Source organism: Podarcis raffonei, chromosome 6 (assembly GCF_027172205.1).
Source record: "Podarcis raffonei isolate rPodRaf1 chromosome 6, rPodRaf1.pri, whole genome shotgun sequence".
NCBI classification, from domain to species: Eukaryota; Metazoa; Chordata; class Lepidosauria; order Squamata; family Lacertidae; genus Podarcis; species Podarcis raffonei.
This window is the reverse complement of record NC_070607.1, coordinates 98,039,069-98,063,053: the sequence shown is the minus strand read 5'-3', so window position 1 is coordinate 98,063,053 and position 23,985 is coordinate 98,039,069. Positions and strand designations below refer to the sequence as shown.

Below are 23,985 nucleotides of genomic sequence, written 5' to 3'. Positions count from 1 at the left end.
GGGGACTGAATATGCAAACATTAATAGACAACCGTCCTTTAAAATTTACACTCCCCCCCAGTTTTTGCAGTGCAGTCCTCTGGCCAAGAAATTTGTACAAGTAGATAGATATTAAGATAAAGTGAAAATAACCTAGGAAAGCATGTTATGGGAGGAGAAATTGCTTTGCCGAACTGTGCATGTTAGGAAGAATTGCACGCAACCATGTGTGTATCCAGAGAAATGTACACTGAACTGTTGATGGATTTTCCTGGGGACTTGCCTGCCCCCCGATCCCTAATGCCGGGAAATGAGAAACAGAGAAATGGGCAGCAGGTTCTCTCCTTCCGGCTCCAAGTCCTGCGATTCTAAGCAGCCATAACTGGGGTTGGGGCTCAGGTGCGAGATGAGGGCAAATGCACATCCTTCTCCTCAGGGACACCATTGCTCAAGCCGGGCTGCCAAGGGACTCCTTTTCCCAGCAGCGCCTGATCCTGCCATCTCTCCTCCTCTCTCTGGACTCTCTGATAGGATTCCTGCCTTGGGATCCCTTCTAACTCTCCTCTGGCCAGAGAAGGAAGCCTCTGAGCTTAGTCTGAGGGGAAACAGATCCCCCCATTCTGTTCTGTAGGGGAGGGACCTGCCTCGCAGGGCTGGTTTTGGCTGCCTCCGACTTCTCTGAGCAGCCCCAAACTTGGCTTTTCCAGAAGGTGGGGGACCCACAAACCTCCCCAATCCCCTTCCATCTCGTCCAGGGAATTGGCGGCTTCCCCCACCGTTTTCAGTTTTTTATCCCAGATGTGAGGAGACATGTTTAAAGAGCTGTTCCCAAACTATCATTTGCTTCAGTTCCTCCAGCGCCTGACCCTTCCTTCCCTCAGCCAGGCTCTTGAGGCCATAACATAACTGGGCATAAGTTCCCCCAGGTTTCCTCTTAATTTCTCCAAAATGTTTTCCTGCTCTGCTCAGTCGTGAGCCCCAGTCAAACTCTCCCTCATTCTTTAAAGAGTCCACAATTGGCGGTTTCCTCATCCCTCATTTCTGAGTAAACTCCCTCAGGAGATCCTTCATTCTGGCCTCATCCAGAAGCTCTGAATTTGGTTCTCTCAAAACTGAATAAAAATGCTTCTATATCATCTCCTTTTTGAAATTTTGTTTGTTCCACTGAGGTAACCTCTCCACTTCTCTGTGGAACCAGTCGTTCTGCTCTAAGCTGTACTTTTTGCATTTTAAGATTATACATTTCTAACAGAATCTTTTTTTCTGCTTCTATTCTATTTTCCATTTCAAGTTTGATCTTTATAAGTTCAAACTCCTGACCAGAATTTCCCTCAGAAGTCTCTACCTCTGACTGAGTTTCTCCTCTTGCCTCTGGCTGCCATTTCCTGACAGGAATTTTCCCTCACAGAAATCTAAAACACTTTCTTCTGCTTGTGGGATTTTATTTCCATCTTATTTTTTTCTGAATAAAATTCTCTGATACTTGGAGACTTAAGGAGATGTTTAACAGATGAAATAATTTATTTTTCAGAACAAAGTTGGTATATCAAAAGGTGTGTCAGGAGATAGAAATCTTTCAAGGAACCATTAACTTTTTTTAGATCTATTAAACCTAGTAGATGTTACAGGCTGCTAAACTAGGTTCTTTTTGGTTATTTCACTTTAGTTTCTTAAGCTTAATTATATAGTTGTTACAGCTTAGGGGTATACACACACACACACACACACACACATACTGAGTATTTAAAAACAAATTGTAAACAAAGTAAGACATTAGCAGGACTATTGTAAAAACTTCAAGTTTCTAAAAGAAAAAAAGAGAGTAAATTAAATGGAGCCGCTGAAAGAGGGGGAGGGAAGTTGAGGACTGATAGGTGAGAATTTTGTTTTTGTTTTTTTGTTGAAATGTTTATTTTTAAAAAATGAAAATTATGTGTGTGTGTGTGTGTTGATTTACAAATGTTTATAATATACATATCCATAATAAACATTTTATATTGGGTTTAATGTCATGCTGGGGATTTTTCTGCAGCTGCGATCAGAGGCGGAGATGATCCGGGCGTGGGGATTCCTCTTCTTCTGGGGTCTCCTGAGCCTGACTTGGGGACATGAAGGCCAAGGGGCCTTTCTGAGGATCAGGAAGAAGTACCTGGAGGAAGGTAACCTCACATGCAAACCTCACAATCCTTGCAGTTAGCAGGGTGAGGCAAGTGCTTGGGTCTCATCTTCCCCATTTTGCACAAGATACATGCATGTCCTGAATTAGGTAGGCTGAACTTTTTTGGCCTTCGTTCCATCTCTTTGCTGTGATTTCTGCATTACGGGAGGGGGGGTGGACTAGATGGCTCTTCGGGGCCCTTCTACGATTCAAATAAATAAATACAAATCAGGACTAGCATGTTTTAAAAACGTCCTTGCTTGCCTCTCCATTATATCACTGTTTTGATATATTTTTAAATAATACTGTAATAAAAAATAATGTAGTATGAGAAAAGTAATGAAGTACATCGTCCTATATCTCAGCATTTTTCACAGTCAATAAATGCCTGAGCTGCTTGACTTTTTATTCACTACCTCTAAAGCACAGTCACTGATGGATCAAACTACAATTATTTCAGAGCTTGGGAGATGTCTGGTCAGTTCGGACATGGGAGAAGAGTTAACTCATTTGGTAGGGGAACTCAGCCCTCAACCACCCCCTGATTCTGGAAAGCCCTTCTTTGGACACATCCCACATCTGCCTCCCAGGTACGATCTGTGCAGATTGGGAGCCCCCTTTGAAACAGGAACTCTGGAAGAGCACAGTAACGCTTATGTGCAGGTCCCATTCCATTTAATAGGGTGTGTTCAAGAGAATCTCTTTTATGGAGGACTCCCTTCTTCATGCAAGGGATGCGGGTGGCGCTGTGGGTTAAACCACAGAGCCTAGGACTTGCCGATCAGAAGGTCGGCGGTTCGAATCCCCGTGACGGGGTGGGCTCCCGTTGCTCAGTCCCTTCTCCTGCCAACCTAGCAGTTCGAAAGCACGTCAAAGTGCAAGTAGATAAATAGGTACTGCTCCAGTGGGAAGGTAAACGGCGTTTCTGTGCACTGCTCTGGTTCGCCAGAAGTGGCTTAGTCATGCTGGCCACATGACCCGGAAGCTGTATGCCGGCTCCCTTGGCCAGTAAAGCGAGATGAGCGGCGCAACCCCAGAGTCGGCCACGACTGGACCTAATGGTCAGGGGTCCCTTTGCCTTTACCTTACCCTTTTTCATGGGGTACCAGAAATATCCAGCCCACAGTTTTAGGCACCTCCCCATTTAACTCAGAGCCCCCACTAGTTGAGTCGCCTTTTGTTGTCTTTGCAGAATAACGGTGGAGACCCCGTATCGCCCAGCTATTGATATAACAATGCGATCAGACGATTCACTGAACCTCCATTGGATAGTGGTATTTGGCGTCTATTTAGAATAGTAAGTTCTTTTTCAGCATCTTCTTTTCAGGAAATAGCCTTGAAGACCAGCAGTGAAAACTCTGCAATTCTATAAGTCTGTGATATTTGGGGGCATCCAAGCACTCTTGCTGTTAGAGGTGAACTCTGTTGACCCCCAAAGAGGTCAAATCTGTGTGAGCATCCAAAGTGTCTTCTTATCGATCATTTTAAGCCAGTTCCGATGCCTTTGTGGCTGGAAAGGGTGGTGGAAATTTTCAGATAAATAAATAGATGAAGTATTATGCCACTAGGATAGAAAACTCCATCGGTAGCATGGAACCTATTGCTCCCACAGGAGGCACTGTTATACAGTGGTTCAGCTCCTTCCTCCTGGGCCGTGTTCAGAAAGAGGGGAGGATGGGTGTTCAGACCCCTGGGCCCTCACTTGTGGGGAGCCTCAGGGTACCATCCTCTCCCCCATGCTTTTTACATCTATATGAAGCCAGTGGGAGAGATCATCAGGGGGTTTGGGCTGGGTGTTCATCAGTATGCGAATGATACCCAGCTCTACCTCTCCTTTAAATCAGAACCAGTGAAGGCGGTGAAGGTCCTGTGTGAGTGCCTGGAGGCTGTTGGAGGATGGATGGCGGCTAACAGATTAGGGTTGAATCCTGACAAGACAGAAGTACTGTCTTTGGGGGACAGGAGGCGAGCAGGTGTGGAGGATTCCCTGGTCCTGAACGGGGTAAACGTGCCCCTAAAAGACCAGGTGCACAGCCTGCGAGTCAGTTTCGACTCACAGCTGTCCATGGAGGTGCAGGTCAATTCTGTGTCTACCAGTTGCATCTGGTACGCAAGCTGAGACCCTACCTGTCTACAGACTGTCTCACCAGAGTGGTGCATGCTCTAGTTATCTTATGCTTGGACTACTACAATGCGCTCTATGTGGGGCTACCTTTGAAGGTGACCTGGAAACTACAACTAATCCAGAATGTGGCAGCTAGACTGGTGACTGGGAGCAGCCACCAAGACCACATAATACCATTCCTGAAAGACCAACATTGGCTCCCAGTACGTTTCCGGGCACAATTCAAAGTGTTGGTCCAGCTTTGAGGGCCTTCTGGCTGTTTCCTCACTGAGAGAAGTGAGGTTACAGGGAGCCAGGCAGAGAGCCTTCTTTGTAGTGGCACCCACCCTGTGGAAAGCCCTCCCATCAGATGTCAAGGAAATAAACAACTACCTGACTTTTAGAAGACATCTGGAGGCAATCCTGTTTAGGGAAGTTTTTGATGTTTTATCGTGTTTTTAATACTCTGTTGGGAGCTGTCCAGAGTGGCTGGGGGAACCCATCCAGATGGGCATGTTATTAATAATAAATTCTTATTCTTATTCTTACTACAGTACCACCAACTTGGGTGGCTTTAAAAACAGATTAGATTAGACAAGTACATGGAGGAAAGATCTCTCAATGACTGCTAGCCAGGATGGCTGTTCTCTCCTGCCCAGTTGGAGGAAGCAATGCTTCTGAATACCTGTTGCTGGACAGCCCAGGAGGCAAGAGAGCTCTTGTGTTCAGATCTTCCTTGTGGCTTTCTCATCTGGTTGGCCACTGTGAGAACAGGATTCTGGGGCCAGTGGCCTGATCCAGCAGGCTGTTCTTACGTTCTTAGGTAGGCTAAAACCAGCACTTTGTGTTTTCGGTGCGTGATACAAATGCAATGTATCCTTTCCTTCCATCTAGTTCCTTTGATCCTTTGGGCAAAGAGGTGGAGATTCAAGTCACAAAGGACTTCTCAACTGTCATGACCATGAACAGCAGTGGATTTCAAATGAGGAGCTGCCGCTCCTGCGGTGGTTGGTCAGATATCAAAACCTGGTACAGGTAAGTAGCAGACAGAACATTTTCCTAGGGCAGGTGATGGGGAAGAAGAGAAACAGCCAAGCAATTCACTCAGGGCAAAGAATGGCAGGCTAGACCGTGTAAATGAATGTTGTGTTCCGGCATTCCTGATGGTTGGCAAATGATTTCAGATGCTTTCAAGTCATCAATCTGACCTGGTTTTTGTTTTGTTTGTTTACTGCTTAACCTACCTGATAAAAACAAATTAAAAGCAGAGTTTTCTGGTTCTTTGTTTGATCCGAAGCATTTCATTCCGCCAATGTGCTCCAATGATTGGTGTGTGTGTGTGTGTGTGTGTGTGTGAGAGAGAGAGAGAGAGAGAGAGAGAGAGAGAGAGAGAGAGAGAGAATGTCTGCCAGCCCTGGATCTCACTGATGTGTTTCTCCTCCTGCCCTCACCAGAATGAGAAAAGCAAGCCTTAGGTTTTGGCCATTCTGTTGGCACATACTCTCTCTCTCTCTCGTCCTCATTGAATTGGACTGTAAATAACAATCCATAGTCTTTTTGATAGTTCCTTTGGAACTCTTTGCCACTGGATTTTCAGCAGGTGCCTTCTGTGCCAGATTTTAAAGACTTGCTGGAAACCTTTTTATTCTGTCAAGCCTATGCAAGCAATTAAGGGTAAAACCCCCAACCAAGGTTTTATTGATATTTGCTTTTAATTTCTATTTGCTTTTAACTCGTTTTTCACTTTTTATGATTTCATTGTCTAGTTTTACATTTCTATATTGTTGATTACTGTCGTATATTTGTTATGCTACGGCAGTGTGTGCGTTTGTATGCACTGGTGGTTGTTTTTTACTGTCTTCCAAGGGCTTGGAACGGCACTGTTAGAATTCCTGCTCTGTGATTGCAGTCATGGGATTGTTGTCTTTCACATGACGGTGTATGTTTTACTCCACAGAGTGGGAAGTGACGGAGACAGGATGTTTGTGTCACTGTGTTCTTTGAAGTGGGACTATTGTCCTTTGTTCTTTCTCTTTGCTGTCTGATGTCAGAGAGAAAGGGAGCCATGTTGCAGTGCTCCGTGTGTGTTTATATGTAAATAAAGTTGATTAGCCAAAATGCTGAGTTGCTGAGGTCTGTTATGCAAGCTGCGAAGACTCTGTGGATCCCTAAGTGTGCTGGTGTCTGTTGGCATCAGTCGCTGTGATGTTTGGGCAGAAGAAAGCTTTTGAAGCTCCCGAACGATTAACCAGGAGGGAGAGAACATGCCAGTCGGGCATGTGTCTCTGCCAGGGTCCTACTCGAGAGTAGGACGACGCCCTAACAGGCACTGCTAGGATGCACCTTTTCATTTAAATTGCAGGCAGCTGTTCTAACTTCTGCAAGCTTTTCGCATCTCTTTCCCATTTTTATCACTCATCAGATCTTCCAGCACTTCGATAGAGGGTGTCACGCCAATGGTACAGATTGCTCTGGGGGAAAGACTGATCCCTGTTTTGGATGAAAAGGTTGGTCTTATCCTGCTGGAGCTGAGGTTGAAATGTACATAGGGCTCTGACTGCTGATGTTAAGTGAATTGATTTTGATGCTGTTCTTGGTGTTACCGGTGTTCATAGAATTGTAGAGTTGGGGGGAATCTCAAAGGTCATCTAATCCACCCCCTTGCAATGCATCCTTTGCTTAAAAACCTCTGAATCCACCACCTCCCAAGGGAGTCCGTTCCACTGTCAAACAACTCTTCCCATCAGGAGGTTCTTCCTGACGTTTAGCCGCAGTCTCAACCATTGGTTTGAGTCCTCTCCGCCAGAGCAGGAGAAAGCAAGCTTGTCTGCCATATCACCTCTCAGTCTCCTCCAGGCTAAACAGACCCAACTCCCCCAGCAGCTCCTTGTAAGGCTTGGTTTCCAGGCTTGTGTTTCCCACTCACTCTTTGCTTTTCCGGCTTTATATTTCAGAGCTGTGGCCTCTTGCAGTCTGCCCTGTCCAGGCCTGGAGGTTGCCTTCTGAGCCAGACTCTGTGTAAGCGGCTTCCTTCTTTTGCACATTCCTTTAAGAAATGCTAAGGCAAATCAGGGAGAAGCTACTTCAAACAGATCCTTCTGATGCTGGTTTAGTTGATATTTTAAACACACAGAGGGGGAGTAAATGAAATATGCACATTCCCCAAATTTGAGCTAAATGACTATGGATGCCATTAGGTTTGAGAGAGAAACGGTGCCTTCAAAATACCAACCCCCCTGCTTTTATTAGACATCATGTTTGAAGACCAGAATTGCAAAACTTCAAAATTCTGATACTGTTCCTTTGATGCTGTAACTGGTCCTGTGGACTTCCCCACTCATTCAGCCGAAGGTGCTGATCTTTGTGTGCATGCCGTTGCACGGAAGGAAAGAGTCTCCCCATTGAAACGTATGGGGAAGTCCATAGCAAGGCTTCTTTCAAAGGAAATGGCAATTGGGAAGATTTCCTAAAAGACAGGAGAGGTTGGTGCAAGTAATGCATATTCCAGGAGCTCTGAGGCCACAGGGGTAAAGACATTTGCTCCTTAGTTAAAGAGTATCAACACTGAATGAGTCTCCTCACTTGAGAGGCAGTGTGGTGTAGTGGGTAGAGTGTCAGAGGAGGAACTGGGAGACCAGGGTTCAGATCCCAACCCAGCCACAAAGCTCTCACTGAGTGACTTTGAGGGCCAGGCACTGCCTCTCAGATTAACCAACCTCACAGGGTTGTTGTGGCGATTAAATGAGGAGAGGAAGAGTCACGGATGACGCCTTGAGTTCCTTGGCCAAAAGGTGTGATACAGATGCAATAAATATATAAATATATAAATTCTTGGCTTCCCTGCAGTTGACTTGTCACCTCTTGGGATCCAGTACTTTCTCGAGAGCTTCCTTCTGAGAAACGACACTTTCATCCTCGAGCTGCGTGTAAGTACCAACCAGTGCCATGCACTCCTGCTTCTCTGAAAAGGGATTCAGGGGGCCAAGGGCTTGCCTACACTCTCTGCCCTGCTAACTATTCATCAGGCTTCAAAAGTTTTTGTTCCCAGTCAGGAGGAACACCATCTCAACCCGAAAAGTAGTTAGGGACTTGCGATGGCACTCCGCGGCCATGGTGGTGGCTCAACTATGACCCTATCTGGACAGGAATAACTTGGCTACAGTAATCTATGCTCTGGTAACCTCAAGGTTGGTGTGTGGCAATGCGCTGTATGTGAGTGTCCTTTGGAAACCATTCAGAAACTTCATACACGCGGCAGCCTTTGAAAATGATTTGGGAAGCTTCAGTTCCTGCAGAATGCGGCTGCCCAACTGTTGAGCTGAACAGATCATACAGCGCAGTGGCTGACCAGACGCCACAATGGGAAACGAGCAAGCAGGATTTAAGCACATAAGCCCCCTCTCCTCTCCTGTGTTTTCCTGCAACTGGGATTCAGAAATACTGCTTGCCTTCAGCTGTGCAGGCAGAACATAGCCTTCGTGGCTAATAGCCACTCACAGCCTTCTCCTCTGTGAATTTTGTCCAGTCCTCTTCTAAAGCTGTATAGATTGGTGGCTCCCACTGCGTCCTGCAGGAGCGATTTCCATAGTTCAACTATGTACTTCTTTTGATGCTGCTGCCAGGTCTCGGAAGAAGAAGGAAAGCCGGACGGCAGAGCAGAAGAGGCCGACGGTGGAGCAAAAGAGAGGCTTGACAGCCTCTTGGACTCTCTACCTAAAATGCACAAGGAAGCTGTCACTGACATTGCCATGGCGATGAAGCAGCTGGACTGGAACTTTGCCCAACTCCTACAACCTATAAAGCCCATCATTCTGGATAAGAACCACAAAATGGTGAGTGGGGCCAAACCCTGGCCCAAGTGGAAACTGTGCAGGGAGTGTTTCACCTGTACCCCAGACCTGTGCCCTCTCTCATGGCATGTTGGCAGCCCCCAGTGGCATGCATGGAGCCTAGTTGGCATATTAGGTCACATGTTGAGTCACATCAAGCTGCACATGTGATTTGGAGCCCCAAGGAGCTGTGACTCAAGGCCGGAGTGTGGCTCTGGCAAATGGAGACTAGCTGTGTGGATGGCAGGGACAGAGAGAGGAAGGGTGAAGAGATGCTGGTCCAATGCCATCCGTTGGGATTTTCCATTGCCGGGCTGCCGTCTCCCAAGAGAAGCCAGATGGCTCCCTCCTTGCTGTCCTCCCATTGGCCTTTGGGAACTAACTGTTTCGAAGGAAAGAACGGGTGCTGTGATGTTTTTATTGCAATTATCTGTAGGTTTTAATAGATCACACAGGCAGACACATCTATAATTCTAATCAGTGTTTAATTGCTTTTTAATGATTAGTGTTTTTTCTCTGTTTTTAGTTGTTTCTATTTTATCTGTTAGCCACTTTGAGTCCTTGCCTGGGAAGAAGGCGGGATACAGTGGAACAGTTTCAGGTTAAGAACAGACCTCCAGAACGAATTAAGTACTTAACCTGAGGTAAAGTAAAGGTAAAGGGACCCCTGACCATTAGGTCCAGTCGTGGCCGACTCTGGGGTTGCGGCGCTCATCTTGCTTTACTGGCCGAGGGAGCCGGTGTACAGCTTCCGGGTCATGTGGCCAGCAGGACTAAGCCGCTTCTGGCGAACCAGAGCAGCGCACGGAATAATAATAATAATAATAATAATAATAATAATAATAATAATAATAATAATAATTATTATTATTATTATTATTTATTTGTACCCCGCCCATCTGGCTGGGTTTCCCCAGCCACTCTGGGCGGCTTCCAACAAAGATGAAAAATAAACTAAAATGTCACATATTAAAAACTTCCCTGAACAGGGCTGCCTTCAGATGTCTTCTGAATGTCAGGTAGTTGTTTATCGCTTTGACATCTGATGGGAGGGCGTTCCACAGGGCGGGCGCCACTACCGAGAAGGCCCTCTGCCTGGTTCCCTGTAACTTGGCCTCTCGCAGTGAGGGAACCGCCAGAAGGCCTTCGGAACTGGACCTCAGTGTCCGGGCAGAACGATGGGGGAGGAGACGCTCCTTCAGATATACTGGACCGAGGCCGTTTAGGGCTTTAAAGGTCAGCACCAACACTTTGAATTGTGCTCGGAAACGTACTGGGAGCCAATGTAGGTCTTTCAAGACCGGTGTTATGTGGTCTCGGCGGCCGCTCCCAGTCACCAGTCTAGCTGCCGCATTCTGGATTAGTTGTAGTTTCCGGGTCACCTTCAAAGGTAGCCCCACGTAGAGCGCATTGCAGTAGTCCAAGCGGGAGATAACCAGAGCATGCACCACTCTGGCGAGACAGTCCGCAGGCAGATAGGGTCTCAGCCTACGTACCAGATGGAGCTGGTAAACAGCTGCCCTGGACACAGATTTGACCTGTGCCTCCATGGACAGCTGTGAGTCCAAAATGACTCCCAGGCTGTGCACCTGGTCCTTCAGGGGCACAGTTACCCCATTCAGGACCAGGAAACGCCGTTTACCTTCCTGCCGGAGCGGTACCTATTTATCTACTTGCACTTTGACGTGCTTTCGAACTGCTAGGTGGGCAGGAGCAGGGACTGAGCAACGGGAGCTCACCCCGTTGCGGGGATTCGAACCGCCGACCTTCTGATCAGCAAGTCCTAGGCTCTGTGGTTTAACCCACAGCGCCACCCGCGTCCCTTTAACCTGAGGTACCACTGTATAATTAAATATAATAATGAACATCATCATAATAATTACTTGTCATTTCATATACCTCCCAGGGCTTTTGCATGTTGGAAAGTGTTCAGCCTCTGCTTCCAGGGCACGTTTCTGATGAGGTGAGTGGCTTTTTATCTGCTCGGCTTCTGAACCCTCCTTTCCCTCTTGCCTGGTCTTACTTGTATAATGGTAAGTACGTCTACTCAGAAGTCAGCATGGAATAAATCCCCCCTTGGGAGTTGAAGGATAGAGGCTCACACCAAACTCCCAGTCAGTCAGATTTTATTCAGCAATGCATTACAGGACAGAGTCCGAAGGGCCTGGGAGAGCATCTCCAGTAGAACACACACGGTGTGGCATAGGAGCCAAGTCCTAGGGGCTGAGGCCCCTCTCCCCCCCTAAAATATTTGAGGGCCACCCCCCAAAGTTGGGGGGGAATTCCCATTGAAATAGTGTGTGCGTGCCGTGCCATATGATGGATTATGTGTGGTGGGCCTTACCTGCCCCCCCTATATTTTATTCGACACCCCTGCTGTGTGGGAAATGTACATCATCTTAGCTGCTCATCCTCTCACCCAATTAGCTACTGCTCTTTCAGGACCTCACCATCTCTTCATCCAACTACAATCCTTGAAATGCACGTTTAATTAGTCCATTTTCATGGTACCTTTCAAAACCCTCCTTGTACCTTATCTGGAGTTGTTATTCAAGGGGATTTCCTACTCAGTGAACATGGCTATTTCCCTGTGGTAACACAGGTGCCCAGATATATGAGGAAGGCATTTCTGAATTATTTCAGGCTGTGCCAACATCACCCTGGATGTTTTGGGGAGGTTGTTTCCTTTCCTTTGCATTTTAAATTATTATCTACACACTCATCATTTGTGCCCTCATTCCTGTATTTAAACCAAATCTGTACAGGAGTTAGAAAACTATGTGATGAACTTAACCGCTCGTGAACCACCTCGATTCTACAGCGACTTTGGCATGCTTTACGTGATTCATCTATTGGAGTTGGAGACGTTTAATGCTGAGGGGATCTCCGTCTGGAGACTAGATGAAGTAAGTTTCGGCCCAGCTCTCTCTGCAGAGCCTTGTGCAGGAGAACTTCCCAGGGGATGGTGTCCATCAGCACCATCTCTCTCTGCTGAATGGTTCTTCTTTTGTTTCCTTTCATGGCAGACTTACTATGCACCAGCTGATACTTTGATTGCAGACAACAAGCTGAAGGTCTCATTGTCTCTAGAAAGGTAAGACCAGACCACTTGCCTTGCTGTCACATACTTTGCTCACACAAGCAGGATGGTGCTAGCAGTGTCAAAGCATCATTTTTGCTAAGTACAGTAGATAGTCTAATGTTATGTTTCTTATTTTCTTTCTATTCGTCATCTGGCGTAAAGTGTAAATGCAGCTAGAGACATGGTTCACAACTAAGATACAGCACAGTCTGCAGGGCAACAGTTGGTGTGGATCTAATACTTGGTTCCTGAACAGGGCTAGCCAGTTGACTACAGAACCATAGAATCAAGGAAATGTAGACTTGGGAGGGTGCAGAATGCTGTGGCCAGATTGCTGGTGGGGGCATCTGAGCAACATGTGGTGCCACTGTTAAAACATCTGCACTGGCTGCAGTGGTGGAGCTTCATGCTCCGGCACCAGGGGGCGAAGAGCAGGTGGGGGCAGGGCAGGCGCGTGTCCTGGGGGCGTGGTGCTCAGCGCAGGCGGGGGAGCAGCCGTGATGACACCCCAGGGGGATTGCACTGCCAGGGGCAGCGCCCCCCCCCTGCACTCCTCTTCCTCCGCCACTGCTACTGAGCCAGGTTCAAGGTCCTTGTATTAACTTACAAAGCCCTGAACAACTTAGCTCCAAGTCACCTTAGGGACTACCTAAGGCCTTGAGATCTCAGCTTGATATCACTGCAAACAGCTTCTTGGGGGCTCCTGGCAGATGTTGTTCACCGGAACCTTACGGAATGCCGAGTCTAACATGTGGTTTCCTTATTTTCAGTGGATTTCTTCAAACACATATGAGGGGTGTAAGTTCTTCCTTATGTTTCAATTTATGTGATCATACTAGAGGCTGCATCCCTGCTTGCATTGCTTGCCACCCCCACATATCCCGCCTCCACCTGCTTGCAATCCCTCTCTCTTTGCACCTTACCCCCAGAACCCCTTCCCCTTACAGCTCACCCCCAACCACCCCTGCCCTCCCTTTGCATTTTGCCATTCCTGCCCCCCCCCACCAGGGGCAACAGGAGGAGTGTGTGAAAACTTGCATACTTGGGTTGTTAGTAGACCACAAGCATAACATGAGCCAGTAGTGTGGTGCAGCAGCAAAAGAAGCTAATGCAATAATTCAACAGAAGTCTAGTGTCCGGATTGAGGGAAGTCATAGTACTTGCCTTGGAGTCCTGCTCTCACAGTGGCCAACCAGATCCCTGTGGGAAACCCACAAGCAGGATTCAAGCTCCAGAGTACTCTCCCCTCCAGTGGATTCCTTGAAGGATCCCCTGCATTCCCCTCATTCTGTGGAACTTCCCTGGAGTAGGAGACAGAGGCTTCTGATCTGTGGGGCACGACCCACCTGAAATAATTCTCCACAATCCTCTTGGAATACTACAGCGCCAGTCAGTGGGGTTTGAACAGTTGTTGTTGTTGTTTAGTCGTGTCCGCCTCTTCGTGACCCCCTGGACCAGAGCACGCCAGGCACTCCTGCCTTCCACTGCCTCCCCCAGTTGGGTCAAACTCATGCTGGTAGCTTCCAGAACACTGTCCCACCATCTCGTCCTCCGTCGTCCCCTTCTCCTTGTGCCCTCCATCTTTCCCAACATCAGGGTCTTTTCCAGGGAGTCTTCTCTTCTCATGAGGTGGCCCAAGTCTTGGAGCCTCAGCTTCTGGATCTGTCCTTCCAGTGAGCACTCAGGGCTGGTTTCCTTCAGAATGGATCGGTTTGATCTTCTTGCAGTCCATGGGACTCTCAAGAGTCTCCTCCAGCACCAGAATTCAAAAGCATCAATTCTTCGGCGATCAGCCTTCTTTATGGTCCAGCTCTCACTTCCATACATCAGTAGCTCCATTTAAATTTCTGGGCGTGTGGAATAAGCAACCATTAGTCAATCCACCTCAGGACAGTCTTTGTGCTGACTCCCCATGCAAACCACCCTGATTGCTGCAGGGTCCTCGCTTCAGGTGCTTTTGCTTCTGGGCTGTTTCTTGGACTTTGGTAATGACATTTCTTCATCCCAAAACAGGACCTATCTAACGTAGTTAGCATGTTGGAAACCCTACTGGAATTTGAGGATCCTGTTGCATTGTTGGGTAAGAATTTGTCCACTTTTGTGAGGGGTGGGCACTTGCTTCAGAGGAACTTTGACAGTTGGTGGGTACAGTTGTGTTAGGGACAGTCCCACATCTGTTAGGGTTGTGACGATTTTGCTCTGTTCAAAGAACAAATCTAATTGTCTAATTTCTGTGTAGCAGAAACTGAGTCCAAAAGCTATTTTTTTCAGCCAAGTTCATTCTATAACTGCCATGTTAAAGGGACAGTTAACCTACCACTTCAAATATGCGCTCAGAAAATTTTCATTGAGATAATTTAGAAAGGTTAGACATCTTCAGGAAAATATTTGATAAATTATATGCCCCAAACCCATGCATTGCAATGTTGATTCAACACAGTTAACTATCATTAAAGCAAAATAATTTTGGCAGCATCTAATAACACTATTTTTAAAAAGCATATCTAGATAGAAGTCACACAGACAAATGATAAAAACCTAAATGATGGAAAAAGGAGTTTGACTCACCTCTGAATATGCTAAACGTATTAACGTTAAAAGTAGCACTCATTATGAACAGAACTTGTTCTGAAAGGGTTAATCTCAATACTATCTGCACCTAAGCTAACTTCTGCAGTTGTGGTTAAGCAGCTAACAAAACCGCAATTGCTTTAGCTTTGCAAGCTGGGAGCTACTTCCTCTCTGCAATTACTTGAGTTCTGCAAACCCGGAGCTACTCTCTGCACATGCTCTTTGCTGCAGTAACGCAAGAGAGGAACACACAAACAAGGGAAGGAGGGGGGCTTAGCTAGCCGAGTAGCCATATGCCATATAAGGAAATAAGCTTAACCTTGCCAGCTGATTGGAGAATTTGAAGAGGTGGGAAGAGATGGGCAGACTCTCAGGTATAAAGATGCTTGTTTATTTGTATCTATGGGCCAGTCTTTTGGGAACGATCCCACTGGCCACCTCTGTGCACAGATTTCAATAAAACTTTTTTCTCCAAAGAAGAATCTTTCCTGGTGCTTTTTGCTCTCTCTTCGGCCCTGGGGACGCAGGCAAACGATTCCCTGGCAAGGATAAGGCTTCAGCCTTCATTTTGGTGCGTTGGCCGGGAATTGCCCCACCCCAGGGGGCCGGGGAGGGCCAGGCCCGACCTCGGTGAACAGCCCCGGACCGGCGTTCGCGGCTCCAAGTGCGCACCCCTGCCTGTTCGTGGGGGGAGCCGGCCACACCGCTCCGGAGTGAGACACCTGGTCGAGGGAGAAAAGAGGACGGCCGAAGGAGGGGTCCGCAGCGGAACAGGTAACCCTAAGGGAAAGGGCGTGGTAGGAAGCCTGGACAGCTTCACCTGGCTGTGAGCAGTAGAGTGCCGCCAGAAAAGGGATAAAGGGTCTGGCTGTGAGCAGTAGAGTGCCGCCAGAAAAGGAACAAGGGAACTGGCCGTGGCAATAAGGTGCCGCCCCGCCAGACAGGGACGGGAAAAGGGAAAAGGGGAAACACAGGTGGCAGTGGAGTGCCGCCAGTAAGGTTGGGGAAAGGGGAAACAGAGGGAAAATTATTTTGGTGTGTTTTGTGTGTTGCATGTTGGAATTATATTGAGGTGTGTTTTGTATGTTGCATGTCAGATACTCCAGTGGCTGAATTGTCAAGTGTGGGCCGGGGCTTAGCGTCCCCTTGGCCGAGCGATTGCAGGGCTGTGCATTTCTTGGCAACGAGAGTTCGCCAAGTCACAGTCTGTAGTGGTTGGTGTGTGAAAGGATCTTAAGCCCGGTTAGGAGCGGAGTATCTGAAAAGAAAAAAAATGGGGTCTGGGGCAAGCTAACGTAGTCCTCTGAAATGCTTTTTAACCAACTGGAAAGCAGCTACGAAGCATGATGATTGGGTTCAAATTGAGAAGAGAGAGGATGAGGACATTATGTGAGGTTGATTGGCCCACCCAAGGAACTAATTGGCCCTCGGAGGGCAGATTTAATTTGCAACTAATCAACCCACTATATCAAAATACCTTGAATGTCCACCCAGACCAGATCCCTTATATTTCTACCTGGAAAATCAATGTAGAAAAGAATCCACCGTGGCTGAAAGCCTGCCGAGGCGACGCCCCACAAAATACAATTTGTGCAGTCTGACCGGCAGGGAAGTCAGAAAGGCCCCCTGGTGATATCAGAGCCGGAAGGAGAGGAAGGAGAAGAGGGGGAAGTCATTAAACCGCCGCCACCCTATGCTCCACCAACTGCCCCTCTAGCGAATCCCCCAGGCCCAGGGCCCCAGGACCAGGGAGGAGCCGGCCCTCAGCCTGAACCCTCCAAGGTTGATGAATTAGAGAGCAAAGAGGAAGAGGATGATGAGGAGTTTATGAAGGGACTAATTGAGTTAGCAAAGAAAGGAAAAATGTGAACACAGTATCAGACAATTGAGATTGCAACAGTATGTACAACCCTATGCGAAAGAAGTGGATGTTAGTTCCCATTTGTTGGCAGCAGCAGGATGTTCCCAACACAAGGGAAGAAATGGCAGAAGGAATGGATAGAAGCAGCAACCAGGGCGTCCCTCCATAAGTCCCATAAGGCACAGAAAAAGGGTGGGACTGCAATGATGCCTCTACGCAGAGTGTATGACCCACCAGGCCCCCCCCCCCAGGACAGGGTGGGGAAGCACCACCATGCACTTATACAGTCCAACATGTGCCTTTTTCAAGTGCTGATGTGTGCAATTGGAGAAATTAGAACCCTACCTTTGAGGAGAACCCAGATGATATTGCCAACGCCCCATTATAAAGGCTGCCTTTGTAGCTCAGGCAGCGTCCGATATTCGCCAAAAGAAAAAATCCAGAAGCCTGAGGGGTGCATCGACCATGGACTGCAATGGATGTTGGAAATAGCTCAAACCACTTACAATCAGAGAGATGAGGAGGCCCAGAGAAAAAAGGAGAAGTATCAAACAAAGAAGTTGATGGCATTACAGGCAGCCACCCCCACCCCTCAGGAAAGAGGAAGTGCCCGGGGAGGAGGGCGAAGCCGTCTTGAACAGAATCAGTGCGTCATCTGCCGACAGAAAGGACACGGGAGCGGCCAACTCGGTCGTCCCCACCCCCGTTGCTAAACCAACCCCTGAATCCATTACCATAATAGGAGCCACCAGAAAATCCCAGCGGGCATCGTTTCTGCAACCAGTTACCTGCAAGTTGGGAGGCCAAGTGGTGTAACACAACCTTTTGTATATCCCTGAATGCCCTATTCCATTATTAGGAAGAGACTTGTTGGTAAAGTTGCAAGCCCAAATTACTTTTAAGCCATCGGGAGAAGCCACATTGTCCACTATGTCACTTGGGGAACTGGTTATGGAGGCACCCCTGAGGGAGTACTGGCGCCTCATGATGGTAAAAGAAGAGGAGGGACCCATCCCCGCCAGTATTCTGGAACAAGTGAACCCCCCAGGAATGGCAAAGAATATCCCACCAATAATTGTGAAGCCCAAGCCATTTGTCAATCCTGTTGCAGTAAATAAGTATCCCATCCCACGAAGGGCGACTGAAGGAGTGTGGGTGCATCTAGAGCGACTGCTCCAACATAGGATCTTGAGGCAATGCCAATCATAGTGGAACACCCTTTTGTTACCAGTGAAGAAAGGAAGCAGGCTATTATCCTGATACCAGAGCCAAAGAACTGCAGAGAACTCCGTGGCTTTCTGGGGTCTGCAGGATTTTGTAGGATATGGATATTTAATTACAGCATCATTGCCAAGCCTCTACATGAGTCAACCAGAGGAACTGAGAGAGACCCCTTTGTTTGAGGCACAGAACAACAGCAAGCCTTCGTGGATTTGAAGAGGGCACTACAGCAAGCCCCAGCGCTTGGCATCCCAAACCCTGAGAAACCCTTTACTCTATTCGTGGATGAGGACCAAGGGACAGCGAAAGGGGTTTTGTGCCAAAAATTGGGAAGCTGGCAACAGCCAGTGGCATACCTATCTGAGCGCCTGACGCCTACAGAACAAGGCTTACCGCCGTGCATGAGAGCAGTTGTGGCAGTAGCCACCCTACTGAACAAAGCAGACAAATTTATTTTTGGCCAAGACACTGTTTGTGTGACCCCGCATGCAGTCCCAGCTCTGCTTGACATGAAGGGTACCTATTTTCTCTCCCAAGCGAAGATGAGAAAGTGCCAGATGTTACTGCTGCATCCGCGTTTGAAGTTTCAGGTCACCACCGCCCTCAACCCAGCTACCCTGTCCCCGGTAGGAGAAGGTGAGGAGCAGATGCACGATTGCATTGAAGTAATGGATGAAGAATATTTTAGCAGGCCTGACCTCAAAGAGGAGGCAAACCCCCATTGGCCTTCATGGTTTGTGGATGGAAGCAGCTTTGTTAAGGCTGGACAGCGGAAAGCAGGCTATGCAGTGGTAGCCTTGGAAGACCAAGTGATCGAAGTGCAGCCACTCCCGCCTGGAACGTCGGCCCGGCTGGCATAAATAACAGCGCTCACCAGAGCCCTGACCCTAGCAAAGGGACAGAAGATAAACATTTATATTGATTCTAAGTATGCCTTTCTGACTTTACATGCCCATGGAGCCTTATGGAAGGAAAGAGGTTTGCTTACCTCCAGAGGTAACCAGGTGCCTGCTTAGGGAGATCATTCCCCGCTATGGACTACCTAGGTTAATAGAATCTGACAATGGACCAGCCTTTGTCCACTCAGTTTTGCAATAACCCCCCATGCTAGTCAAAATGTGCAGTTTGATAATTATGTGCAGTAATTCTCCCGAGATTTTTTCTCTTTCTTAACAGGTGGACCCAGGCCCACTGCTGTTACCTCACCCCTTGGGTCCACCACACTTAAGTGAAGAAGGCTATCTTAGATTGGACAGTTACACCAAATCCTGATGATCCTCTGAAGCTAACCATCTCCAGAAGAGCGCCAGACGGCTGGACAAGTGGATGGGAGGGACGCCCGCGGGCAGCGTCCCCAACGTAGAGACTTTTTTCCCAGCAAATTTTAAGGCACCGCCAGGACTTTTGATATTGGGGCCAGCCGTGTGTCAGGCCTCTGCAAGGGTGGATATATATTCCTGTGGGTATATGTTAATATATGTAGAGGGAGAAGCCCCTTTCGGATACAGTGTGTTGGGAAGAAATCATGAGAGTATTAAGCATCCACAAGGACAGGTGGGAAAATTGGTTAAGATAATAGGCTCCTCCTCAGAGAGGTGGGACACAACCTCCCAAGAAGCAAGGCAGCTGATAGAGCACGAGTATCAGTGGGCCCTTCAGCAATAAAATAGATATGTCCCAGATAATAATGTCAGCATTTCAGCCACCATTGATCACATGGAAACAATGATAGCCAGGAACCCGCTGAAAACTACAGGAGGTGATCTATGGGGTTGGGTATGTTCCTGGCTGCCTCATGGCAGTTGGCTCAGGCATATTGTGGTATTATTAGCAAGGCCGCTATTAATCCTTTTGCTTCTTTGCCTCTGTATACCCTGCTTGGTGCAATGCTTACAAGGTGTGATGCAAAAAAATAAAAATATCATGGCCCTTATTGTTCTCCCCCAGGATTATAAACCCAAGAGACCAGGACGAACCTAGGAGATAGGTTGTCCAAAAGAAGAGGAGGGAATTGAAAGGGTTAATCTCAATACTATCTGCACCTAAGCTAACTTCTGCAGTTGTGGTTAAGCAGCTAACAAAACCGCAATTGCTTTAGCTTTGCAAGCTGGGAGCTACTTCCTCTCTGCAATTACTTGAGTTCTGCAAACCCGGAGCTACTCTCTGCACATGCTCTTTGCTGCAGTAACGCAAGAGAGGAACACACAAACAAGGGAAGGAGGGGGGCTTAGCTAGCCGAGTAGCCATATGCCATATAAGGAAATAAGCTTAACCTTGCCAGCTGATTGGAGAATTTGAAGAGGTGGGAAGAGATGGGCAGACTCTCAGGTATAAAGATGCTTGTTTATTTGTATCTATGGGCCAGTCTTTTGGGAACGATCCCACTGGCCACCTCTGTGCACAGATTTCAATAAAACTTTTTTCTCCAAAGAAGAATCTTTCCTGGTGCTTTTTGCTCTCTCTTCGGCCCTGGGGACGCAGGCAAACGATTCCCTGGCAAGGATAAGGCTTCAGCCTTCAGTTCAAGTAATCTATAATGGTGATTTGAATTAGTCATGTCAGTTCTGTGTGTGTGTGTGTGTGTGTGTGTGTGACATAGCATATGTCTGAGCAATAGCATATAGCTGAGCAGTTTCAAGATCAGCCAATTCTAGGAGGGCAGCTTCCATGGGCGTTAGTCCAAATACAACGGGTCATTTCATTAGGGACAAACCTGAAATTGTGGGGCAGCAGGCACAGTAAATGACATTAGACAGAGGAAGGGGTTGGCAGGCAGAGCAACACAAGGTCCCTGCTGCAGAGTTTCTAGAGGGCCACATGCCAGTCTGGACAGGTCACCTTCTGTTTGCCCAAATGCGGATTGTGCTTCTTTTCTTCAGACAATCTGGAGCAGGAGTTCCTGCTGCCGCTGGCTCCAGGCGTGGGTGATGTGGTGAGAATGAAAACCAGCTGTACAAAGGTGAGTCCTTTGGGGTTTCCCATGTTTCAGGATGTAGGTTTTGAGCTCCTCAGGGTCTTCTCGGTGGCTGCTCCCAGTCTCTGGAGATGCCTCCCTGAAGAAGCCGTCCTGGCTCCCTCCTTATTCTCCTTCTGCCGGCAGGTGAAACCTTTCTTGTTCCAAAAGGCTGTTGGGAACTGACTCCTTTTAATGAAAGGGGGGTGCAGTGCAGTTTTTGTGACAGTGATCTGTATGTTTTTAACAGATTTCTTATGTATAAACATAGTTTCAATTTTATCAATGTTTAATTGTTATTTAATGATGTTTTTTCTGTGTTTTTAGTGGTTCGTATTTTTATCTGTATGCTGTCTTGAGTCCTCTCAGGGGAAAAGGTGGGGTATAAAATACATATATCAAAGAAGCAGTAATACGTAGTCCTGGGGTGTAGGGGGGAAAGCTCAAAAGTGGAGCCACTTTTTCAGAGGATAACTTCGTGCCCCAAGGACCTTACAATCTAAAACTCAGCACAGGGGACAATCTAAAAGCCCGCACTGGCAGGTATGGAAAGGGATACCCAGAGGAGGAACATGTCTTTATATCAGCTACTCAGAGTGAGGTAGATGAGCTACTGGAGAGAGAGAGAGAGAGAGAGAGAGAGAGAGAGAGAGAGAGAGTGTTCTGGGGTACAGAGGTAGTGCTCTGTCAAAAGCAATGTCAAGCTCAGGCTGGAGACCCCCGTAAGAGAGGGCTCAGGTGTTGTTTCAGAGGCAGCCATCCTCAGACGAGCCTTAAGTTGGGAGGTGCAGTTCCGCTGTAGCTGTTGGCTCCACCTGCGCGGAGATGAGTGTCTGCATTGAAAGGAGCCTGGCTGGCTTGAAGAGCTGTCGTTTGCAGAGAAGTGGGAAGCCTGTGCTTCTCCCAGGACTGCTGAGACCTCTGAGGCAGAGGTGGACTCCATGCCACCCTTGGGTTGGAGGTGGGCTAGCAGAATGGGCTTCTCTTGCACAAGAGCTCCTGGTTTCATATGGACAACTGGACAAACTCCCTCTGCCACTCATTCCCTGAAGGAGGGGCGACTGACCCAGAGTCAGGAATGGGAAATGTGGCACCCAAGTCCACATGGGGTTCAGGGATGTTGCCTGTGGCCAATGGGCAGAGATAGAACAGCCAGGGACACGTTTATGAGGGACTCCGAAGGAAACCAAGGAAGTGTTTCCCATGTGATGGGGCTAAAAGATATCCAGCAGTTCAGAAAAGAGCCAGCCAATGTCAGGGTGGTACATGACCCCAGTTAAGCGTGCAAAAATTTATCACCTGCCTGACAACAAGTGTTGGAAATGTAAAGAAGCTGAGGGAACATTCTTTCATCTTTGGTGGACGTGCCCAAAGGTTAAGGCTTACTGGGAAATGATCTACAACGAACTGAAGAAGGTATTTAAATTTACCTTTCCTAAGAAACCAGAGGCCTTCCTTTTGGGCATAGTCGGCCAATTGGTGCCAAAGAAAGACAGAACATTTTTTATGTACGCAACAACAGCAGCAAGAATACTTCTCACTAAATATTGGAAGACACAAGATTTGCCCACCGTGGAAGAATGGCAGATGCAAGTGATTGACTATATGGAGATGGCAGAAATGACCGGCAGAATCCGAGACCTGGGAGAAGAGTTGATGGAAGAGGATTGGAAAAAGTTCAAGGATTATCTACAGAAATATTGTAAAATGTTTGAATGTTAAAATGATGTGGGAGGTGAAGGTAACATGGCATTTGGGATATGGTTAAAAGAGGTATGAAAAAAGAATCTTAAAAAAGAGAAGGGGGGTATGACTAGAATAATATTATGTCAAAGTATATAAGGTGGAGTAAAGGACCAAGATAAGGGAAATTAGAGACATAATAAGTGGGAATATATAATTATAAACGAGGTTTGAAAGAGGGTTAGAATTTGCTGAATTTGACGGAATAAAGAGGAACACAAAAAAGGGAGATGCGAGGAGGTCAGGAAAGAGGGATATAGAACCTTGAAATTTAAAAGTGGATCCTTTTTCTTTTTCTTTTTCTTTTTTTTATTAAGTGTGTATTTTCTGTTTTCTGTTTTGATATATGTGTTTGTTTGATTTCTATGTTTTGTAAAATCCCAATAAACATTTATTAAAAAAAAGAAAGAAAAGAGCCAGCCATGTCAGGTCATGGAATCCAGCAGCGTAAAAGGAGTGAAGGTAGCAAGGAGGATCAACTGTGCTGAAGGCTGCAGAGAAATCCCTTAGCACTGGGTTTGGGAGACAGAGGGGGAGCAGCAGCTTGGAGGGGTCAAAAAGCAGAATTAGAAAAAGTTTAATGGTCCCACTTCAGGAATTGGGCGGCCCGTTTTGAACTCTTCCTTTTTCTTCAACCTAGGAATACCTTTTGATGTCTCTCATCCCCAAGCAATGATGCCCTCTGGAGCCCTGCATGAAAAACCAAGTGGCTGGAATTGTATCTTACTATTTCCTCTAAATTTGGATCCAGCTCCTTCTGTTGCACCAACCATGCACTGGGGTGTGTGTGTGTGGCAGAAAATGCTTTCCCCAGCCTTGGAATGACTAGTATTCCCATAGTTAAGCAGCATGCAAGAAATAAAATTGCTTTAAACTTCTGAGTTGTGGCAAAAGGCAATGTGCGCAACCCACGTGTGGGACTTGTGTTTGCAAACCCCTTTGGAACAGATGGGAACCACACAAGGATTCCTGAACAGGCTTTGCACAGCTCCCATTCATTTCAGGGAAGCTTGTGTGAGAGAGCTTGCAAGTGGTTTGTGTTTTTCCAGTCTTGTCTTTCAAGGGCTCTGCATGGCTTCTAGCCAGGATGGCTATGCTCTGCCTTCACAGCGGGAGGGAAGAGGGGGTCTTGTGCTCCAGTCCTGCTCCCTGGTTTCCCACAGGCAACTGTTTGGCCACTGGGGGAGCAGGATGCTGGACTAAATGGGCCATTGGCCTAATCCAGCTTTCTCTTTGACATTCTTCTGATGTCCTCTGTTGATGGATGAACTGAGCACAAGGCTCCTTTGACGGGTTTACCTCTCTCATTCCTCCTGTATTCCAAGCATCAGCCTGTGGATCGTGTCCAGCAAAATATGCTGCTTGTCTGACTATCTTGTCTCCCCCTCACTTTCTTCCTACCCAAAATGTCAGCATTGCTATTTCCCCCTCATGAAGGTTTTCTGCAATAAAGTCCTCTTTCTGCATTAATAAGCCTTTTGCTT

The 23,985-nt window shown here is 47.3% G+C and overlaps 1 protein-coding gene across 1 annotated transcript; it reads left to right on the top strand.

The window, feature by feature from the left end:
- The first annotated feature begins 1,989 nt into the window (after positions 1-1,989).
- LOC128416688 (uncharacterized) lies at positions 1,990-23,302 on the top strand. Its single transcript, XM_053394741.1, has 15 exons — positions 1,990-2,138; positions 2,598-2,727; positions 3,330-3,434; positions 5,136-5,276; positions 6,664-6,748; positions 7,196-7,259; positions 8,088-8,167; positions 8,864-9,073; positions 10,977-11,033; positions 11,836-11,976; positions 12,097-12,164; positions 12,923-12,950; positions 14,166-14,232; positions 20,685-20,764; positions 23,142-23,302. Exons 1-15 carry the CDS (start codon positions 1,991-1,993, stop codon positions 23,175-23,177), a joined length of 1,440 nt encoding a protein of 479 aa, XP_053250716.1. The 5' UTR covers position 1,990; the 3' UTR covers positions 23,178-23,302.
- The last annotated feature ends 683 nt before the right edge of the window (positions 23,303-23,985 follow it).